The sequence below is a fragment of the Notamacropus eugenii genome, chromosome 6 (assembly GCF_028372415.1).
Source record: "Notamacropus eugenii isolate mMacEug1 chromosome 6, mMacEug1.pri_v2, whole genome shotgun sequence".
Classification (NCBI taxonomy): Eukaryota; Metazoa; Chordata; class Mammalia; order Diprotodontia; family Macropodidae; genus Notamacropus; species Notamacropus eugenii.
This window is the reverse complement of record NC_092877.1, coordinates 40,717,351-40,736,750: the sequence shown is the minus strand read 5'-3', so window position 1 is coordinate 40,736,750 and position 19,400 is coordinate 40,717,351. Positions and strand designations below refer to the sequence as shown.

Here is a 19,400-nt window from a genome sequence, read left to right as displayed (position 1 = left end):
GGCTGGGGAATGATCTGTGCAAATGTTTTGAGGTGAGTAATAGAATACTGAGTTTAGAGAAGAACTCCTTGTTGGTTTGGTTGGAACACAGAATTCATGCAGGTGAACAGCAGGAAATAGGACTAGAAAGAAAAAAAATTGTGGAGAACTCCAAATGCCAGATTAAAGAGACTGTATTTTACCTTATAAGTAATAGTGAGCTACTGAGTTTTTTTAATCAAGGAAGTGGTAGTCAGATCAGAACCTTTGGCAGCTGTGTAAGAGTAGATGGACTGGAGAGCAGAGAGAACATGAGCAGACGAATGATGAGGAGACTTTCATTTTTTATTTTTATATCTGATTTATTTTTATTTCATTTTTACTTTTTGTTTTGTATTTATTTATTTTATTTGTATATTCTATTTTTTTCCAGGGAAAAAATGAAGAGTGCCTGAACTAGAGTAAGGGCTATGTGAAGGCAGAGAAGGGTCTGGAAGCAAGAGATGTTATAGCAAGATGCCTATCTCGGTAAAATAACATTTTAAGGTTTCTGAAGTGCTTTACAGATATTATTATTTCATTAGATCTTCATAACAACCCTGAGAGGCAGGTACTAATATGATCCTCACTTTACAGAAGAGAAAACTGAGGTAGTCAGAGGTTAAGTGACTTGCCTAGGTTCATACAGCTATTAAGTATATAGGTGGGATTTGAACTCAGGTCAACTGATTGGACATGGAAGTGAGGAAGAGTGCTCGTCTATCTCTAGTTTCCATGCCTTCATGCAGGCTGTCCTTCATGCCTGGGATGAGCTCCCTTCTCACCTCTGCCTATTAGAATCCCTAGCTTCCTTCAAAACTCAGCTTCACCATGAGAAGCCTTTCCTAAACCTAAACAAACTCCTGAAGGTGAGAGAGCTCCTGGAATAGGGGGCACATCTAAAAAGTGTGGAGGAAAAGTGAAGGGAGACAAGGGAAGAGAATAAGCATTATGGACCTACTATGTGCCAGAAACCATGCTAAGTGCTTTGGCAAATATGATCTCATATGATCCTGACACCAACCCTAGGAGAGAAGTGCTATTGTTATCCCAGTTTTAGAGTTGAGGAAACTGAGGTAGACAAAGCTGAAGTGACTTGTCCAGGGTCACAAAGCTAGTATCTGAGGCCAAATTCGAATGTAGATTTTCCTGATTCTAAGCTCAGGGCACTATCCACTGTACCACCTAGCTACCGAAAAATAAAAATGAAGGAACAGAGGGTGGGTAAAAATGTATAGAGTTCTTAAGGCAGAAAATGGGAATAAGAGGGATTTCTCAGCTTTTCACCCTTGTTTTGAAAGGAAAGTAAGATGCAAGGACATGGGCTAAGAGGAGAGAGAGAGAGAGAGAGAGAGAGAGAGAGAGAGAGAGAGAGAGAGAGAGAGAGAGAGAGAGAGAGAGAGAGAGGTCAGCAGACATTGGGATGGGAAGAGAAGTCACTGAGGAGAGGGGAAGACCAAAAATCAAGGAGGAATACAAGTTTTAGCAGCAGGGGCCAGGTGAGACTGGATTTTTAAAATTACGTTGTATTGCTTTAGGACAAGGATTGTTTGGTCTTTTGGAATTTGTAGCAACCCCTGAGTCAAGGCTGTGAAGAGACAAATGTGAGGACAGAGCAGGGGAAATAGACTGGGAGCACAGGGTGGATGAAGGGTCTAGAGGTTACTTTGATAGTTGTCTTTTAAAAAATTAAATTTAATTTAAAATTAAAATTAAAAAATTTAAATTTAAAATATAAAAAATTAAACAGCAACTAATTAAACATCAAATACTGGCCTCTGGAATTTACTGAGTAGGGGACTGGCTCAGTGAGATCTTTGCTTTAGGAAAATTCCGAGGCACCGGGGGCTACAAAGACAAAAACTGAAATAGCCTCTGCTTTCAAGGAAACTACATCCTGTAGGGGGAGATAACGCATACAAATATAGGTACATACAAGGGTAGAAGCGCACGGTTTCCTCTCCCGGGCAGCTGTGTACAGGATGTGTTAGTGGGGGCTGGGAGACATATTAGGTGGTCGTTGCATTGGTCCAGGGGAGAGGCGTGGAGTCATTGGAACGGAAATTTGTGAAGTAATGCCAAGTTTGTGGAGTTCACCAGCGAAGACGGCTTCTCTGTTTGGAGAGGGTGACTCACGAGGTGCCACGCCGCGATCGTGACTCCAGTCTGGGACTTTAGGTTTTAAGTAAGAGTATCCGCAGCACAGGCTGGCAGAAAAATGGCTGCCCACCTTCCAATTTAAAGGAAAAGCAGCCGCCTATCTCCCCTTCGAAGAGCTAGAAATGAGACTACCAGGAGAGGCAGATGCCCTGCAGGCACAAGGGGGTCGGGGAAACCTGTGTTTGCCCTCAAAACCAAAAAGAAATCTAAAAGTACCCTCTGTCTCTCGGCCCCCTCCCCGCAAAGACTAATTCATTCATTCCACCAAGTTTTACTGAGCTCTTCCTTTGTCGCCTGCTCCCTAAGAAAATTGTTGGGTAGGCCAGTGACGTTTACAAAAATCTCGTTTGCAGGGGAGCTGAAGGTAGGTGGGAGTGCTCCCTGCATCAAGGAAAGCCAAGGAGTGATAGCACAGCTTAATATGAGGGGAAGCGGGGGAAATCCTAACAATTAGTCCAAAGGATGAAAGAAGTGCCTTGCTGAGCAGTCAGTTGGAGGTCTTTCGGTAGAGGCTGGGAGATTACTTTATGCAGACACAGCGAAGAAGGTGGCTACGTGAACTTGGAATTCCCTTCCTATCCTCAGGAAATTGTAATTCTATCCCGCGTCCTACTCGCCTTCCTAGCATGTAAACTCCTTGGGGTAAGGGCTCCATCGCCGGTCTCTCAATTTCTCCACAGAACATAGACTCAAGAGTTCAGGTCTCTCTTGCTGCTGTAGAAGGATAGCTGTGATGACAAGCTGATTCCTATCCTTTCTCTGTGGTTTACTACGTACTATGAAATCTCTCTGGACTTCATTCATTTTTCTCCTCTGGAAAGGAGGGGACCAAGATCACAGTTTTCGAGTTTGTCTAATCTAAATCCCTCCTTTTACAGGTGTGGGCGCCCAGGATCCTCTTCAGAATGGCCCGAGACAGACTCGCTTTTTTTAATATATCTCTTTCTAGCTACGGATCCTAGGCTGTGGGGAAAACAGGGAAAAGGGAGGGAGACGTCCTGGTTCTAATTTCAGTTCTGGTACTCGCTCTCTTTGTCACCTGTTACCCCTTCTGGACCCCTTTCCTTCACTATCAAAAAAGGGGGAGGGGAAGGGGAGGGGCATCGGGCTAGAAAACTCTAGAGTCTAGAATTATTAAATGATTCTTAAAATCTTGCAGCTCCAGCCGCCTGTGCATTCAAGAACTGGAAGCCAGGGAGGAGAGTTAAAGCAGCCGACTGCATTCATCAACAGGCTGCCCATGCCGCCTGGACAAATCTAGAGACACCCTCCAAGACTGCCGACCAACCAGGCTGGCGAGCGATCACTCCTACTGCCTGAGCCATCCGGGCGAGGCTTGAGAACGCGATCCCTCCCCAGGGAACCTGAACTCATCTCCTTCCTTACCTGACGCGTTTTGGACCCTGCACAGTCCCAGGAGCACTCCCAAGAGCATCGCAGGCGCTACGGGGTAACGAGCCTCCATAATGCTGATTCCAGCCCTGGAGGCTGGATCCTTATATACCGCAACCCTCAATCAGAACCACGCCTCTTTTACCAAATACAAGATCCTCTCTCTGGGTCACTTCCAGAAACAGAGAAATTAATTCATTCTGCGAAGTGTTACTGAACTCCTACGTCTGTAAGGAAGTTACAGACGCAGAGGCAAGTGTTTAAAAATCATTTTACTCTCAGAGGAGTTGAAGGCGCTGGGGGTGATACCGGATAAAAAAAAAAGGCAACGAGTGATACCTCAACTAAATATGAGGGGGAGGGGTGTAGGGTATGGACAGGTAAGATGAGCACTTCTGAGGTGAGGGTTGCCGAATCCTTTTCAAGGTTGTTTTCTACCTTTCATGTCCACCTGTTCCACCTAACTCTCACCTCTAGCTCCAAGAAGATGTAGCATGCCCAGGGGCCACACCCAAGTAAACCCTTGGCTCAGGTGGAAGCTAACTGAGCAGTCTGAAATCCGTGGGTGCATTAGCTGTGTGTCTACCCCAAGCATGTGAAGACTTGCCTCTGTGGAATGGGCAGATGAGATCAATTTGTTTCAAAGGCCCTGAAGGCAGCTGAAGCAAGTGCTGTGGAGCCCTCAGAGCTTGGATAGACAAGGAAAGAGCCCAAGACCATCCACTGTCGAGCTCTAAGCAATCCTCTTGACTCTATCCTGCCACTGGACTGTGACAACTCTGGAGTAGGGAGTGAGGCTGACAACTTCACTATTTTTACCTATCTCAAAGTCCTGTGGGACAGGCAATTGAGGAAGCAGCAGGAGCGGATACACTGAGAGCTGTAATCACAAGCCTGCACAGAGGTGGCCCAGGCCATAGGGGCCTCTCACTGGAAGCAGCAGTGGGATTCTATAGCTCCTTGGGTGTGTTAGCAACCTTTTAAGGATCATACTGCTCACCTCCTGGTACACCAAACATCACATATTATCTGATTTTCTGTTTAATCAAATTTAAAACGAATCTATACAAAGGATGACTGGACCAAAGTTTTCTAATGTTTCTAATAAATATTACACTAAAGTTTTTTTTTACAGCATATATTCAAAAAAGCAAAGAAAACCCTACACAACAGAAGTTGGCTAATGATTGAATCTGGGCCTTCTTCATTTAGTTTTCAAAATCACAAAGCAATTATTCATTTTCAAGTAGTCCAGACAAAGCACAAACCAAGATCATGTACAGATCATGGCAGTCCATTTTAAAGGCCAGGTTCTTGATCATCATCAGATGGAGTCATGCACACATGTACTGTTAGTTCTGGAATTCCCCTGAGAACAGGTTCCTAATTCATAGCTAACTACTATTGTTCTTATTATTAGAATGTTTTTATTTTTCTCATTTGCATATAAAAAATAATTTAACCATTTTCTAAATAATTTTTGAGTTTCAAATTCCCTGCCTTCCTCCCAACCATCCCCTTTCCTTGAGAAGACAAGCATTTTGATACAGATTATACATGTGTAGTCATGCAAAATATATTTGTGTATTAGCCATGTTGCAAAAAAAAAAAAAGAACGCAGATCAGCAACAAAAATAAAGTTAAAAAGGCATAGGCATACCTTGTTTTATTGCACTTCACTTTATGGTGCTTCACAGGTATTATGCTTTTTACAAATTGAAGGTTTGTGGCAATCCTACATTGAGCAAATCTCTCAATGTCATTTTTCAATAGCATGTATTCACATCATGTGTCTGTGTCTCACTTTGGTAATTCTCTCAATACTTCAAACTTTTTCATTATTATTATATCTGTTATGGTGTTCTGCGATCAGTGATTTTTGATGCTGCTACTGCACTTGGGGGGGGGGGGCACCAAGACTGGTGGCCATATTAAACATTGAGCTTAATAAATGCTATTTGTGCTCCACTCACCAGCCCTTCCTACCTCCAGTTTCCCTATTTCCAGAGGCACAATATTGAAATTAGGCCAGTTAATAACCCTACAATGATCTCAAAGTGTTCTAGAGAATGAAAGAGTCAAATGATGAGGCAAACTTCACTGTTGCCTTATTTTAAGACATTACCATACCCACTCCAACCATCAGCAACCGCTCCCTTTGTCTGTCAGGAGCCACGAATATCAAAGTAAAGCCCTCTACCAACAAAAAGATGGTCAAACACTGAAGGCTCCGATGATGGTTACCATGTTTTAGCAATGATATTTTTAATTGAGGTAGTACATGAGGTTTTTTTTTTTTTTAGAAAAAAATCCTACTGCATGCCTAATAGACTACAGTACAATGCAACCTTTTCTATGTACTGGGAAACCAACATTTTGTGTGACTTGTTTTATTGAAGCGTTCACTGCATTGCAATGGTCTGAAATTGAATCAATATACCTGAGAAATGATGTCTGTATTCGTGAATCTACATTCAGAATCCATAAGTTCTTTCTCTGGAGGTGGATAACATTTTTCATCATAAGTCCTTTGGAATTGTCTTGCATAATTGCATTCCTGAGAAGTTCTACATCATTCACAGCTGATCATTGTACAATATTGCTGTTACTGTGTACAACAATGTCCTGACTCTGCTCACTTCATTTTGCATCCATTCGTATATGTCTTCCCAGATTTTTCTGAAATCATCCTGCTCATCATTTCTTATAACAGAGTAGTATTCCATCACAATCAAATACCACAACTTGTTCAATCATTGCCCAATTGATAGACATCCCTTCAGTTTCCAATTCTTTGCCACTTAATTTTATATACATAGGCCCCTTTCTTTTTTTGTTAATCTCTTTAGAATACAGATCTTCTAGCAGCATTTTGGGCCAAAGGATATGCACAATTTTAAAGTCCTGTGAGCATAATTCCAAATTGCTCTCCAAAATGGTTGGATCAGTTCATTACTTCACCAACACTGAATTAGTGTCCCAATTTTTCCACATCTCTCTAACATTTGCTGTTTTTATTTTCTGTTATAATAGTTGATATGATAAAGTATGAAGTAGTATCTCAGTATTGTTTCAATTTACATTTCTCAAATCAATAGTAATTTTTCATATGGATATATATAGTTTTGATCTCTTTATCTGAAAACTGCTTGTTCATATCCTTTGAACATTTTATCAACTGGGGAATAGCTTGAATTCCTGTGAATCTGACTCAGTTTCTATATCTTTGAGAAATGAGACCTTTTTTAGAGAAACTTGCCTTAAACATTTTCTCCGGTTTCCTGCTTTCTTTCAGATCTTGCCTACATTGGATTTGTCTGTACAAAAACTTTTAATATACTCAAAATTTCCATTTTATATTGCATAATGCTACTTTCTGTTTCATTATAAATTCTTCCCTAGTACTCTATCCACTTCATCATCTAGCTACTTAATAAACGTTTATTGGCATGATTTGACTTGGAATAGCTTACCAGAAGATCATTAAGTCAATAAGCATTTATTAAATTAAAGTCAAACAGTTTCTAATTCATAGAGCCAGGACTAAAACCCATGTCTTTTGGATCCAAGTCCAGTGGTACCTTGAATTTCCTCTTTTTAAAGTCCTGACAAAGTATTGACTTTACCCCCATCCTAAGTGTTGACACAGTACCTTTACCTGCTCCTGCATGTAAGGGGGACCTTCTCTGCAGAAGAGCATTCCATACAGCAGAGAGCCCCTTTTCAGAGGCCACAGTCCCTCATGGTGTGAATGCCCTTCAGTACCCTTCTCTACTCTGCTCCATGCTCCCTCCTTCTTTCCCTGCATCTTCTCTGCAATTTATACTCTTAAAAATTGTCTAGACTACTGAGTGGTCAGGTGAGTTGTCCAAGGTCACAGTCAGTATGTGTCACTACAAAGACCTAAACTCAGGTCTTCCTGACTTTAAGGCCACCTCCAAAGGACCAGTCCAAGGGGCTCAATAAAGACTGACTGATGGATGGTAAATGTGTATTTGGTGTGAAATGGGCCCTTTATTTTGTGGTGTACCGAAAAGGTCCTGGATCCCCAATCCTGTCTTCTGCTTATTATGGTGGACCAGAATGGTGATCCCAGACATGTCCTGGGGCCACTCTGGCTCACAAAATCTTCTAGAAACTGAGGAAGCATCAGATCATTGATTTGGAGCTGGGAAGGGCCTTAGAGTTCATCTAATCTGATCTCCTGATTTTTTCAAATATGTCTCTGGGAGGAAGCACCCCTTTAGCCAGAGGTCACAGGGCTCCCAAATAGCTGATCTGGGACTTTGACCCTCCAAATTGACTGACTCCATATTAAGTGCTTCTATTATAAGGCATTAGACAGTGTTTAAAGCTTTCCCATGGAGAAAGTAGTGGAAGTAAATCAAGTGCTCCATTTGGAGTAAGGAGAGAGAGATTTGAGGAAGGTTTGGATCTCACTGAGATGAGAAGGCTTTGGGAAATATCGATGCCTGTACAATTGTGAACATTCATGGCAGAAATGTTTGCTAGAATCATATAAACAAATGAAGCCTCCCCACCGCTGACAGTCTTCTGAGTCAAATGGGGTAGAACGTACAACAAATAGAGGAAGTTACGCCTGGCCGAGTAGAGGAGTGGGGGGATGGGGCAGCTGCTCAAAGGGGTTGGAGGGGGAGGAGGGAGAGGAGAGTCTTACAACTACTGGAACCCAGCATCCTCATGACTCCCTTCAGAGTCCTGAGAGTCACACACAGAATACTCTCCTGGCTCATTCCTACTAGGGCCTTGATTCTGAGGAAGAGAAAGACCCAGATTACAATCCCTGTGCTGCTGCCTGTGTCAATTATTTTAACAATCTCGTCCCTTCTCTGGGCCTCAGTTTCCTCCGAGGCTAAATAAAGAGGCAGGACTGGGCGATTCCCTAGGTCTCTCAGGGCTTTTGTGTGTGACCAGGGACTAGGGGAGGAGAGGGGCCAGGAAGAGGTGCATTCATCAAACAGCTCAGTCCGCCCTCTGGCAGCTTGTCTGTATCGAATCCTAACTCTCCAAACCCAGTTCTCTGCCCCATAGATGCCCCCTAGATGAAAGGCGGGAGAGGAGCCGGGGATGGAAAGCAGGGAGGGGAAAATGAGGAAAGGAGTAGACCGGGACAGTCCTGCACACTTCCAAGCCTCTCCGGACCCGACTGGGACTGCATCTAAAGCCCAGGGAACCCTGCCCCCTCCTCCAACCCGGGGTGCTCTCTCCTCTTCACTGTACCCATCTCTTCTCCTTTCTGCCAGGCGCACAGGATCCAACAGGCCACTGCCTCTCACATAGGCTTCAGATCAAGAAACTGGAAGCCCGGGAGTCTCCGTTTCGTTTTTTAATAGAAAACGAGTGGGGCTTTAGAGAGGATCTCTGCAGCAACTAACTAAACAACAAATACTGACATCAAGACTTTACTGAGTGCGGGAGTGACTCAGTGAGACCTGCGCTTTAGGACAATCCCGAGGCCCCGGGGCTGCGAAGACCAAACTTCAAATAGCCTCTGCTTTTACAAAAGCTACATCCTGGAGGAGAAGATAATGGGCACAAATAGAAGTACATACCAGGGCAGAAGCTCACCCAGTGAGACCCCCGGTTCCCTAGAGTGGCCAGATGGGTAAGCATGCATTAGAGGGGGCAGGGTGACCAATTAGGCGGTCATTGCCGTGGTCCGGGTGAGAGGTGTGCAGAGAAGAGTAATCGGAAGGGAAATCTGTAAAGCAATCAAAGGTTTTTGCAGTTCACTAAAGAAGTTGACTCTCCTGTTTGAGCAGAGTTCCACCATTCAGGTAAGGAGCAGTATTTCTCTAAGGTTGATAAGGAGTGGGGTTGGTAGGTCAGGGTTCCCGTTCCTAGCGCTGGGAGCCTGTCTGGTGCCATAGCCCTGTTTACAGAGTTTCAGGATTGGGAATTTTTGCATAACAATATTTTGAGAAAGAAAGAGATAAACTGTGTTTGTCCTCCATAGAATGAAATATTTAGTAGCTAGGAATAGGAAGAGAGTACTGTACTGAGCAAAAGAAGTTTCAACGTCCTGCGTTTGCAAGAGAGTACCAAAATAAAGGGGAAGATGAGGCCAAGGGATTCCCTCAGCTGGGCTTGCTTCATAAGCTTCATGCATATTAACTGACACACCTCTCATAAAATTATCCCTCCATTTTTTAATCATGGGATCTATTCTCAAGCATGTTTGGGAGGAGGGAACACACCAAGGATTGTTATGTAATGGGAGTGTCAGGAAGATTATAATCCTGAGGAGTCTGGACCAATCCTGACTCTAAGGGGAGGTCTGAGCACCCAAACAATATTTAAACTTGTTTTGCTTCTCTACGGGGCTCTGTTCTGTTGGGTTCTCTGTGAACAGCACTCACGTGGGGACATGTAAATAAATTGACCTTCCTCTGCCCACTCTGTCTTTGAGTTACATTCATGAGAATGGCATGTTTCCCCCAAATATGTAAGATGGGAAATTGTCTCTCAGGTTATACAATAAGATGCCTGAACATGTCCTATTTTGGGTTACTTATTGTAAGCACTAATAGTGCTTATATGTACATATATATGGGAACAAAATGGAGTAGTTCTCAAAATGGGGTCACTCTGCATCCACAGAAGCAATGAGGGCTTGAAGAAGGGTGGTGGCCTTGTGAGTAGAGAGAACTGGGTGGTTTTGAAAGATGTTATGGAAGTAAACTCTAGAAGACTTGGCAACTATTAATTTATGTGAAGTGTGGGAGGGTGAGATGTCAAGGATAACATAGGTTGTGAACATAGGTGATTGCAATGATGGTGGTGCCCACAGGCACAAGGAAGTCTGAGGATGGAGTAGTTAGGGGAGAAATTTAATGAAGTCTGTCTGGAGCATGCCAATTTGAAGATGTCTATGGAATATCCAGTTTGAAATTTCCAAAAGGCAACTGGTAATGCAGGATGGGAGATCAATAGGGAAATGAGGCATGAATATATAGATTTGAGAGTTGCATACATAGAGCTGAAGAATCCAAAGCAGCTGAAGAGGTTGTGAAGTGAGAGTGTAAAGGGAGAAGATGGCCCAGGATAGATTCTCAAAGTTTAACCAGAGTTAGGGGACATAGTAGGAGGTTGGATACAGCAAGGAAGACTAAGAAAGAGTAGCCAGACAGGGAGTAGAAGAAAACAGTCAGTCAATAAACACTTATTGACAAAAAGTGTAGATGCAAAAGTGCCTACGATACATCCAAGGAGTAAAAAACAAAACAAAAAAAAGGCAAAAGCAAAAGACAAGTCCTTGACCTTAAGGTGCTAACAAACCCCAAGATGATAAAAAGCATGAAAACCCAGAGAGCACACAGAATCCAAGAAAAGGGTGATCAACAGTGTCCAAGGCTCAAGAGAAGTCAACAAAGATGAGGACTGACTGAGAAAAGACCATCTGATTCAGCAGTTAAATCACTGGTAATCCTGGACAAAATGGGGCCAGTTGAGTGATGATGAGATTGGATGCCAGGCTGCAAAGAACTGAGAAGACCACTCAGCCATGAATTGGATGGTAGCCCCAGCTAGGCAAGCCAAGGCAACAGGCCTTTGTCGCAAGAATAGGGACACTTCTGAGTTGGCAACAAGGACTGGGGTGGATTTTGACATCCAGAAGAATACTGAGGTCCAGGGAGCATTCTTGAACCTAATCCACATTCATCACTATGACACCATGAGTCTTGGGTTGGAAACAAAAGATCAAGGGACCAAGGGCCACTCTTTTATCCCAGTGTTGAGTATAACTCATTTTGGCATAAATGAAGAAGTCCTGTACTACATAGTGGAGGGTGTCTCTAATTACATTTGATTCAATTATATCACTGCACTCTATTGATTATACTTTCACTTCATGCTAATAGATGAAACCAGGTTAGGTTGCTCAGGATGAACTGTGCCTGAAAACAAGGATAAGTAACCAAAGATGAATGGTTGTGGCCTGCAGAAAAGGAAGTCACTGGTGAAGTCAGCATGGACATATCGACTACAACAAAGAAAGCAGAAAGAACAATCACCACAAAACGATCAAAAATAAAGATTGAAAAACTTCAAAAGACAGATAGAATGGAGGACATGTGTCCTCTTACACCTCTGCAAAGGAAGAAGTAGGGAGGGGACTCTGGGTGTGGCACATTAGATTTTCTATGGATACAGATATATATATCTAGATAGATAGATAGTGCTAAGTGCTTTTACAAATGTAAATTCATTTGATCCTGACACTAACCCTGGGAGGAAGGTGCTATTGTTATCCCAATTGGAAAGTTGGGGAAACTGAGGCAAACAAAGCTGAAGTGAATTGTCCAGGGTCACAAAATGTCTGATGTCACACATGTACAAAAATACCTATAGCAGCTCTGGAAATTGAGGGGATGCCCATCAATTAGGGAAGGGCTGAACAAGTCGTGGTATATAAATGTATTGTGCTATCAAAAATGTTGAACAGGAAGATTTATTAAAAACCTGGAAAGACTTACATAAACTGATGCTGAATGAAGTGAGAAGAACTTGAAGAACATTGTACACAGTAACAGCAACATTGTCCAATGACCAACTGTGTTGGACTTAGATCTTCTCAGTAATACAATGATCTAAAACGATTCCAAAAGACTCATGATGGAAAATGCTATCTACATCCACAGAAAGAACTATGGAGTCTGAATGCAGATCGAAGAATACTATTTTCATTTCTTTTGGTTTTTCTTTCTCGTAGTTTTTCCCTTTTGTTCTGATTCTTCCTTCACAACAGAACTAAAGTGGAAATATGTTTAATATGATTGTACATGTATAACATATCAAATTGTTTGTCAGGGAGGGGAAAGTGGAAGGAGAAAAAATTTGGAACTCAAAATCTTTTTAAATTAGTGTTTAAAACTATATTTATATGTAACTGGAAAAAAATAAAGTACTATTAAGTAGAGGAAAAGTGTCTGAGGTCAAATTTGAGCTCACACCTTTCTGATTCCCAGCCTACTACCTATCCACTGTACCACATAGCTCCCCAAAAATGAAAGAGCAGAGAATGGGTAAAAATGAACAGAGTTGGAGCAGCTAAGTGGCACTGGTGAATAGAGCACTAGTCCTGGAATCAGGAGGACCTGAGTTCAAACCTGGCCTCAGACACTTACTAGCTTTGTGATCCTGGTCAAGTAACTTACCCCCAATTGCCTTCACACACACACACATACATGTATGTGTACATATACATACATATATATCCATAAATACATGTGTGTATATGTATATACATGTATATATATATACACAGAGAGAGGGAGTTCTTGAGGCAAAGAATGGGGGAACAGAGGGACTTCTCAGCTTTTCAGCCTTGTTTTTAAAGGCAACTACAATGCAAGGACATGTGCTAAGAGAAGAGAGAACGATCTGGAGGCACTGGAGGTTTCAGGTAGGAAGAGAAGTCACTAAGGAGAAAAGAGCAAAAATCAAGAATAAAAGTTTTAGCAGCAAGGGCTCAGGTGAGATTGTATTGGGAAAAAAATAAGTTGTATTGTTTAAGAGCAAGGATTGTTTCATTTTTTTGGACTTTATAGTAACCCCAGAGTCAAGACTGTGAAGAGACAAATGTGAGGCCAGAGCAGGGGGCATAGACTGGGAGCACAGGGTAGATGGAGGGACCAGAGGTTACTGTGAGGATGAAGACCAGGTTTGGATGGAAGAACACTAAGGGAGGGATGGAAAACATTAGACTGTGATAAGAAAAGGTCATTTATGACTTTGAAATCATGGAGAGAGGTGGCTCGTTTCTGAATGTGAGAGAGATCTAAGGTGTGACCATCCCTGCCAATGGATAAGATAGACTGAAGTTGAAAGTCATGGGAGGGAGGAGTTTGATGAACTCAGTTAATACAGGCACATAAGGCTTGCCTCGCTCCCTCTCCATTTCTGGCTCATCCTCTGGCCTGCTCCATCCCCCTCAGGGACACTTTTCTTTCCTCCCCTCCTTTCCAAGTCCCCTTTGAGTTTTGTCTTCCTCATTAGAATGCTAGCTCCTCCACAGCAGGGCCCTCCTTTTCTCATCTTTGTGCCTCCCGCACTTAGCCCAGTGCAGGACACATAGGAAGCACTTCATAATCTACCAATCTATCACCTATCTCTTCATCTAACTCTATCCAGTTATCTCTCTACCCATTTCTATCATCTATCCCTCTCTACCCAGCTATCTCTCATCCGTCTCCCTATAGGTGTTTGAGGAGACATGGTCATCCATACTGCAGTCCCCAAGGATGAGGGCAAGAATTGGGCTGGAAAGAAAAACTTCAGGCCATGTACTCTTCTAGAGAAAGAAGGAAGAGTGACCTGAAGGCCAGCAGATTGGAACATCAAGGATCTGGGCTGAGTACTGGCACTTCCCAGCTATTTCTAAGCTAGGCTGCCTCCATTCTGGCCACCCCTCTCATCCTCCTCCTGTCTGCCCTGAGACACAAGTGAGTCTTGCTCTTATCCTCACCAAAACCTGGGCCACCACACACTTCCAAGCTATTTTTGACCCAGGATCTGACAGGTAGACTTCCCACCACCACACAGGCATGCAGGTACACACACACACATACACACAAACACACACACACATATACTTGCAACTCTAGAAAATGAGAAGGCATCAGATCATTGACTTAAAGCTGGGAAGGGCTTTCAAGTTCATTTAATCTGATCCCTTAATTTTTCAGATGCGTCTCTGGGAGCATGACCTCTTAATCAGAGGTCACAAGACTCCAATAGGATTTTTGAGCCTGCATCTTCTGACTCCAAATTCAGTACTTCTAATGTAAGGCATTACATTAGAATGAGAAAATGCAGAAGGTGGGGGACTGGGCGAAGTGTTCCAATCTAAGTATGGAAAGAGAGGTTTGAGGAAGGTTTATATCTCCTTGAAATGAGAAGGATGAGAGATTTGAGGTTTGTAAACTTGTGAACATTCACGGGGGAAATATCTGTTAGAATCAAATTAATGAAGCCTTCCCAGCACTGTTTTGTGAGTTACCTGGTTGGGGGCAGAAACGTATAGCAAAAAAAGGGGAGGTTATGGGCGTGGAGAGAGATGGAGGCGTTAGAGGGGAGGAGGGGAAAGCTTACTACCCAGTGACAGCTACCTGCGCATCAGCCGTGACTCACTCCAGAGTTCGGATAGGCACACCCTGACTACCCTGTTCTGGCTCACGCCCAGGCCTCCGCTGTGCGAAAGGAAGACAATGAACCAGATTTCATTCCTGGTTCCGCTGCCAGTGAGAATTATTTTAACTATCTTGTCCTTCTCTGGGCCTCCATTTCGGTTTCCTCCAGTGCGAAATGAAGAGGCAGAACTGGACGATCCCTTAGTTCTCTCCATCCTTCTGGTCTCTCAGAGCCTATGTGTGTGAGACCCAGACTAGGGAGGAGAGAGGGCAGGAGGAACGCACCGACCCATTCAGCAACCGACTCTGGCTGCCCTCTGACAGCTTGTCTGTACTGAATTCTAACTCCTCAACCCTAGCCGCCCCGTCCCGTAGATGCCTCACAGGTGAAGGGCTGGAGAAGGGAAAAATGGAAGAGGAAAGCGGATAGAGGGGGACGATTCTGCACATTTCCAATCCTCTCCCGGACCCCGACTGGAGCTGCATCTAAAGCCCTGGAGGGAAAATCCGCCCCCTCCTCCAACCGGGCTTGTTCTCTTCCCCTGCTCCCTTCCCCCTCCCACTCTGTTCGCGTAGCCTCATCTCTCCCTTACTCTTCCAGCACTAATTTCCATGGGACTACAGTCTGTCACTTTGGCTACAGATCAGGGAACTAGAGGCTCGAGCGTCTTAGTTGCCTTTTTTTTTAAAAGGAAACGAGTGGGACTTTAGAGATATCACAACAGCAAGTAATTTAAAAAAAAGTTATGGTCCCAAAGTCGAAAGAAGTGCCTTGCTGAACAGTCAGTGGGGGTCTTTCGGTAAGAGGTTGGGAGATATTTAGAAATATCTCAAAGAGGGTTGCTGCGTGAACTTTGAATTCCCTTCCAAACCTCAGGTTATCATTCTACTGCCCGTCCGACTCGCCTTCCTACCTTGGAAACTGCCTTGGGATAAGGGCCCAATTCCAGGTCTCTTGACTTCCCCACCGAACACAGCCCCAGAGCTCAGTTTCTGTCTGCTGTAGCTGAAGGAGAGCCATTACAAGCTGGTTCCCGTCCTCCCTCTGTCATTTACTAAGTACAATGAAACCTTTCTGGACTTCATTCATTTTACTGCTGGAAATGAAGGAACCAAGGTCACAGATTTCGAACTTATCGAGTCTAAATCCTTCATTTTACAGGTATGAACGCTCAGGATTCTCTTCAGACTGGCCCGACGGGACAGAACTACTCGTCACTGTACGTACTTCTAGCTCTGGTTTCTAGGTGGGGGGCGGGAGGGGGGGAGACAGAGTTGGGGGAAGGGAGGGACAAGTCTACATTCCAATTACATTTCTGGTATTTGCTCTCTTTTTTCACCTGTTTCCCCTTATGACCTCTTTCCTTCACTATAAAAACGAAAAGGGGAAGGGAAGGGACACTGGGGGAAGTGATTCTTAAGGTCTCCTGAAATTCTTAACAGTCGGTGCATTCAAGATATTGAAAGAGAGGGACCTGAGTTGAAGCAATTTATCTCATTCAGCAAGGAGGATGGCAGGCTGCCCATCCCATCTGGACAGATCTGGAGAAACCCCCACCACACCATCATCCCCACCCCCAAGGCTGCGGGCCCAAACAAAGAACACCACGAGGCGGGCTGCGGTGGCATGCTACCACTCACACTCCCTGAGCCAGTCCGGCCAGACTTGGAAACGTGAAGCCTCTCCCGGTATGCCGAACTCATCTCCTTCCCTACCTGGCGCAAACTGGACCTGGTCCAACCCCAAGAGCAGTACTACCAAGACCAAGAACATCTCAGGCTGCCGCGAAGTGATAAGCAACGACCGTGACCATGACGGTCTGCTGAGCCCTTCAGAGCGTCAAGAAACAGGTCCATAGAATGGTGGCTGCGCAAGTTTGGGCTTAGAGGGGCACCCTCCAAGAGGTGGAAACCTACCAGGAGGGGCAGACCCACCGCATGAATGGGCGGGGAGTGGAAGATGAATCTATGATCTCAACATACCAAATATAGAAATGAATAAGGGGCTTCTGTCTCTGAGCCACCTCCTGGAGAAGACGAATTCATTCATTCAACCAAGTTTGCTTTTTTCTTTTATTTTTAATTTATGAAATAAAACAAGTAGTTTCGTAACATAGTACAATAAAAAAGATAATTGCCCATGAAACTGCAAATCTACTATGCACAACTACGATTCATTTTAAATATACAGAATTGTCATGTAAATTTCTTTTTGTTCTTCCTTCCCTCCCCCTAGATATGACTACCGTTAGAAACAAATATGTGTGTATATGTCTGTACACATATATACACATAGATGCATATATATATTATGTATATGCACACACAAACATATGTAAAATTATTCTATACGTGTATTTATCAAGTCTTTCAATGGATGCAGATGGCATCTTCATATGCTCTTAATGGTTAATTTGGGTATTTATAATCGTCAAATTTGTTCTTAAAACACTTTTGCTGTTACTGTATACAATATTCTCTTGGTTCTGCTCAAGTTACTCTTCATTATTTTATGCAAGTCCTTGAGCTCATCATTCCTTATAGCAGGTTGTATTCCATCATAATCATACACCACAACTTCTTCCCCCATTCCCCAAATGACGGGCATCCCTTCGATTCCCAGTTCCTTGCCATCACAAAGAGAGCTGCTATAAATATTTTAGAACATGCGGGTTCTTTACCTTTCTCCCTAATTATCTTCAGAAATAGACCAAGTCCTGAACTCTCCCTATGTCAGCTGTTCTGTAAGGAAGTTACTGAGTAGGTAAGTGCCATTAAAAAATCATCTTATTGGCCCCCTCCTCGCCCCCTCCCCTTATCTCCTTCTCCCACTCTTCGTCCTTCCCCTTTTCTCTCCTCCCTTCTCTCCCCCTCTCTCCATCCCCATCCTTCCCTCCATTCTTTCTCTTTCCTCTCTTCCCCGGCCTAGACGATGCCGTGGCGGAGACAGTCGAGAAGGCCAGGGAGCACTCTGAGGCGACGTGTTGGGGCTGTGCCAGGACTTGTTCTCCAAAATGGTCACGTGATGGGCGAGCTGACAGGCACCACTGATTACTACGAACTTCTGGAAAATACGAACAAACTGACTAGCTTGAAGTATCTAGAAATGAAAGATATTGCAGCAAACATAAGTAGAAACCTAAAGGATTTAAACCAGAAATCTGCAGCCCTTCAGCCTTATCTGGATCAGATCACTTTAGTTGAGGAGTAAGGAGCAGCTCTTGAGCAGGCAGCTTACAAGTTGGATGCATATTCAAAGAAACTGGAAGCAATGTACAAGAAGTTAGAAAGGCAATGAAAGACTACTTTAGCACAAAGACTTTACAAGAATGTTTTATAAGAGCTGAAATAAGTGGGATGAAACTTATCACTGTGCTTCAGTTCCTAAAAGGAAGCAGTACTGCTGATCCAAGGAGAATCCCAGCTCTTACCTCTGGTTGAATGTGTAACTCTGGCCACCCCCGATGTTTTCCTAAATCTTTACACCCTGAAACCCCATCTTATCTTGTGCTTCGTTGTATGTTCTGCACCAAGGCTCAGAAATCAGAGTCAATCCCATCTAGAGCAGACACAGATGAGAGGCTCTCCTCTCTCTGTCTCCTCCCTTCTTCTCTCCCTGAGGGTGCCAACCCCTTCATAACCTGTTCTTGATCTTAAATAATGAATGCCAAAGTATGAAAAAAAATCATCTTATTAGAATATGACTTGAAGGCATGAGGGTCATCCATGGATGAAAAAAGGCCAAGGAGTGATGGGACAACTCAATGTGAGGGGGAAGGGGGAGAAATTCTAACAAAACTTTCTTCCAAAAAGCAAATGAACTTCCTTGTTGAGCAGTCAGTGCAGGTCTTTCAGAAGAAGCTGAAGACCCCCCTATTGGGAATATTGTAAAGAGAGTTGCTGCTCAGTTATGGCTTGGACTACATGAGCCTTGAATTCCCTTCCAACCCTCAGGAGAGTGCTGTTCTAAGGGTGGTCCTGCAGCAGAGGAAATACAGTCCTTTGCACTTTTCCAAAGGGCTGAGCAAGGATGGAAGTTAGAAAAAGCAGATTTCAGCTTAACATGAAAAATCATTTCCTTATGCCCTTCCCTATCCAACACTGAAATGCATTTGTGAGGTCCTGAGTTTCCCATCCCTGAAAGGGTTCCAGAAGAGTCAGGATATCAGCCTGTCAAGAATATTGTAAAAAGGAATCCTGAGATTAGACGACAGACCTCTTCAAACTCCTAACTAAAATGTAGGGGTACAACAAAGAACATGGTTGTCATTATCAAATGTGAGTTCCACAGAAAGTTATCAAACATCACATTTTATCTGATTTTCTGTTTAATCAAATTTTCAAAAAATCTATACAAAAGATGACTGGGAGAACTCTTTCTAACAAATATTGCACTGGAGAATGTGATTTTTTTTACAACATATATACAAAAAAGAAAAGAAATCCATACACAAGTTGAAAAACTAACTCTTGAATCTATATCTTCTTGACTTAGGTACCTAGATTACAAAGCAATTCTTCACTTTTAAGTGGTCCAAACTAATCTAAACTCAGTGGTGCACAGATCATATCAGTCCATTTTAAAGGTCAATTATAGCTGAGAATGTATAGCTTAAAACATTGTTACAGAGGGCTGCATTTTAAAGCAACACCTAAGATGCACCATCTTGAGAATCC

The 19,400-nt window shown here is 43.3% G+C and overlaps 1 protein-coding gene and 1 pseudogene across 5 annotated transcripts in view; one reads left to right on the top strand and one right to left on the bottom strand.

Moving 5' to 3' along the window:
* NCR3LG1 (natural killer cell cytotoxicity receptor 3 ligand 1) overlaps positions 1–19,400 on the bottom strand; it is a 45,127-nt gene that overhangs the window by 20,705 nt on the left and 5,022 nt on the right. For 2 of the 5 annotated variants that reach the window (XR_011969366.1, XR_011969367.1), the window contains exon 1: positions 3,565–5,172. The exons of 1 other annotated variant lie outside the window; for it this stretch is intronic. Coding sequence is in view for 2 of the 4 variants with exons in the window: in XM_072619627.1 (XP_072475728.1) it covers positions 3,565–3,643 (79 nt within the window). In the remaining 2 variants the exon portion in view is untranslated. Of the gene's footprint in view, positions 1–3,564; positions 5,175–19,400 lie in introns of those variants that run through there. 2 more of the 5 variants (XM_072619627.1, XM_072619626.1) reach the window with 2 other exon arrangements.
* LOC140512032 (uncharacterized) lies at positions 16,235–18,469 on the top strand (annotated as a pseudogene).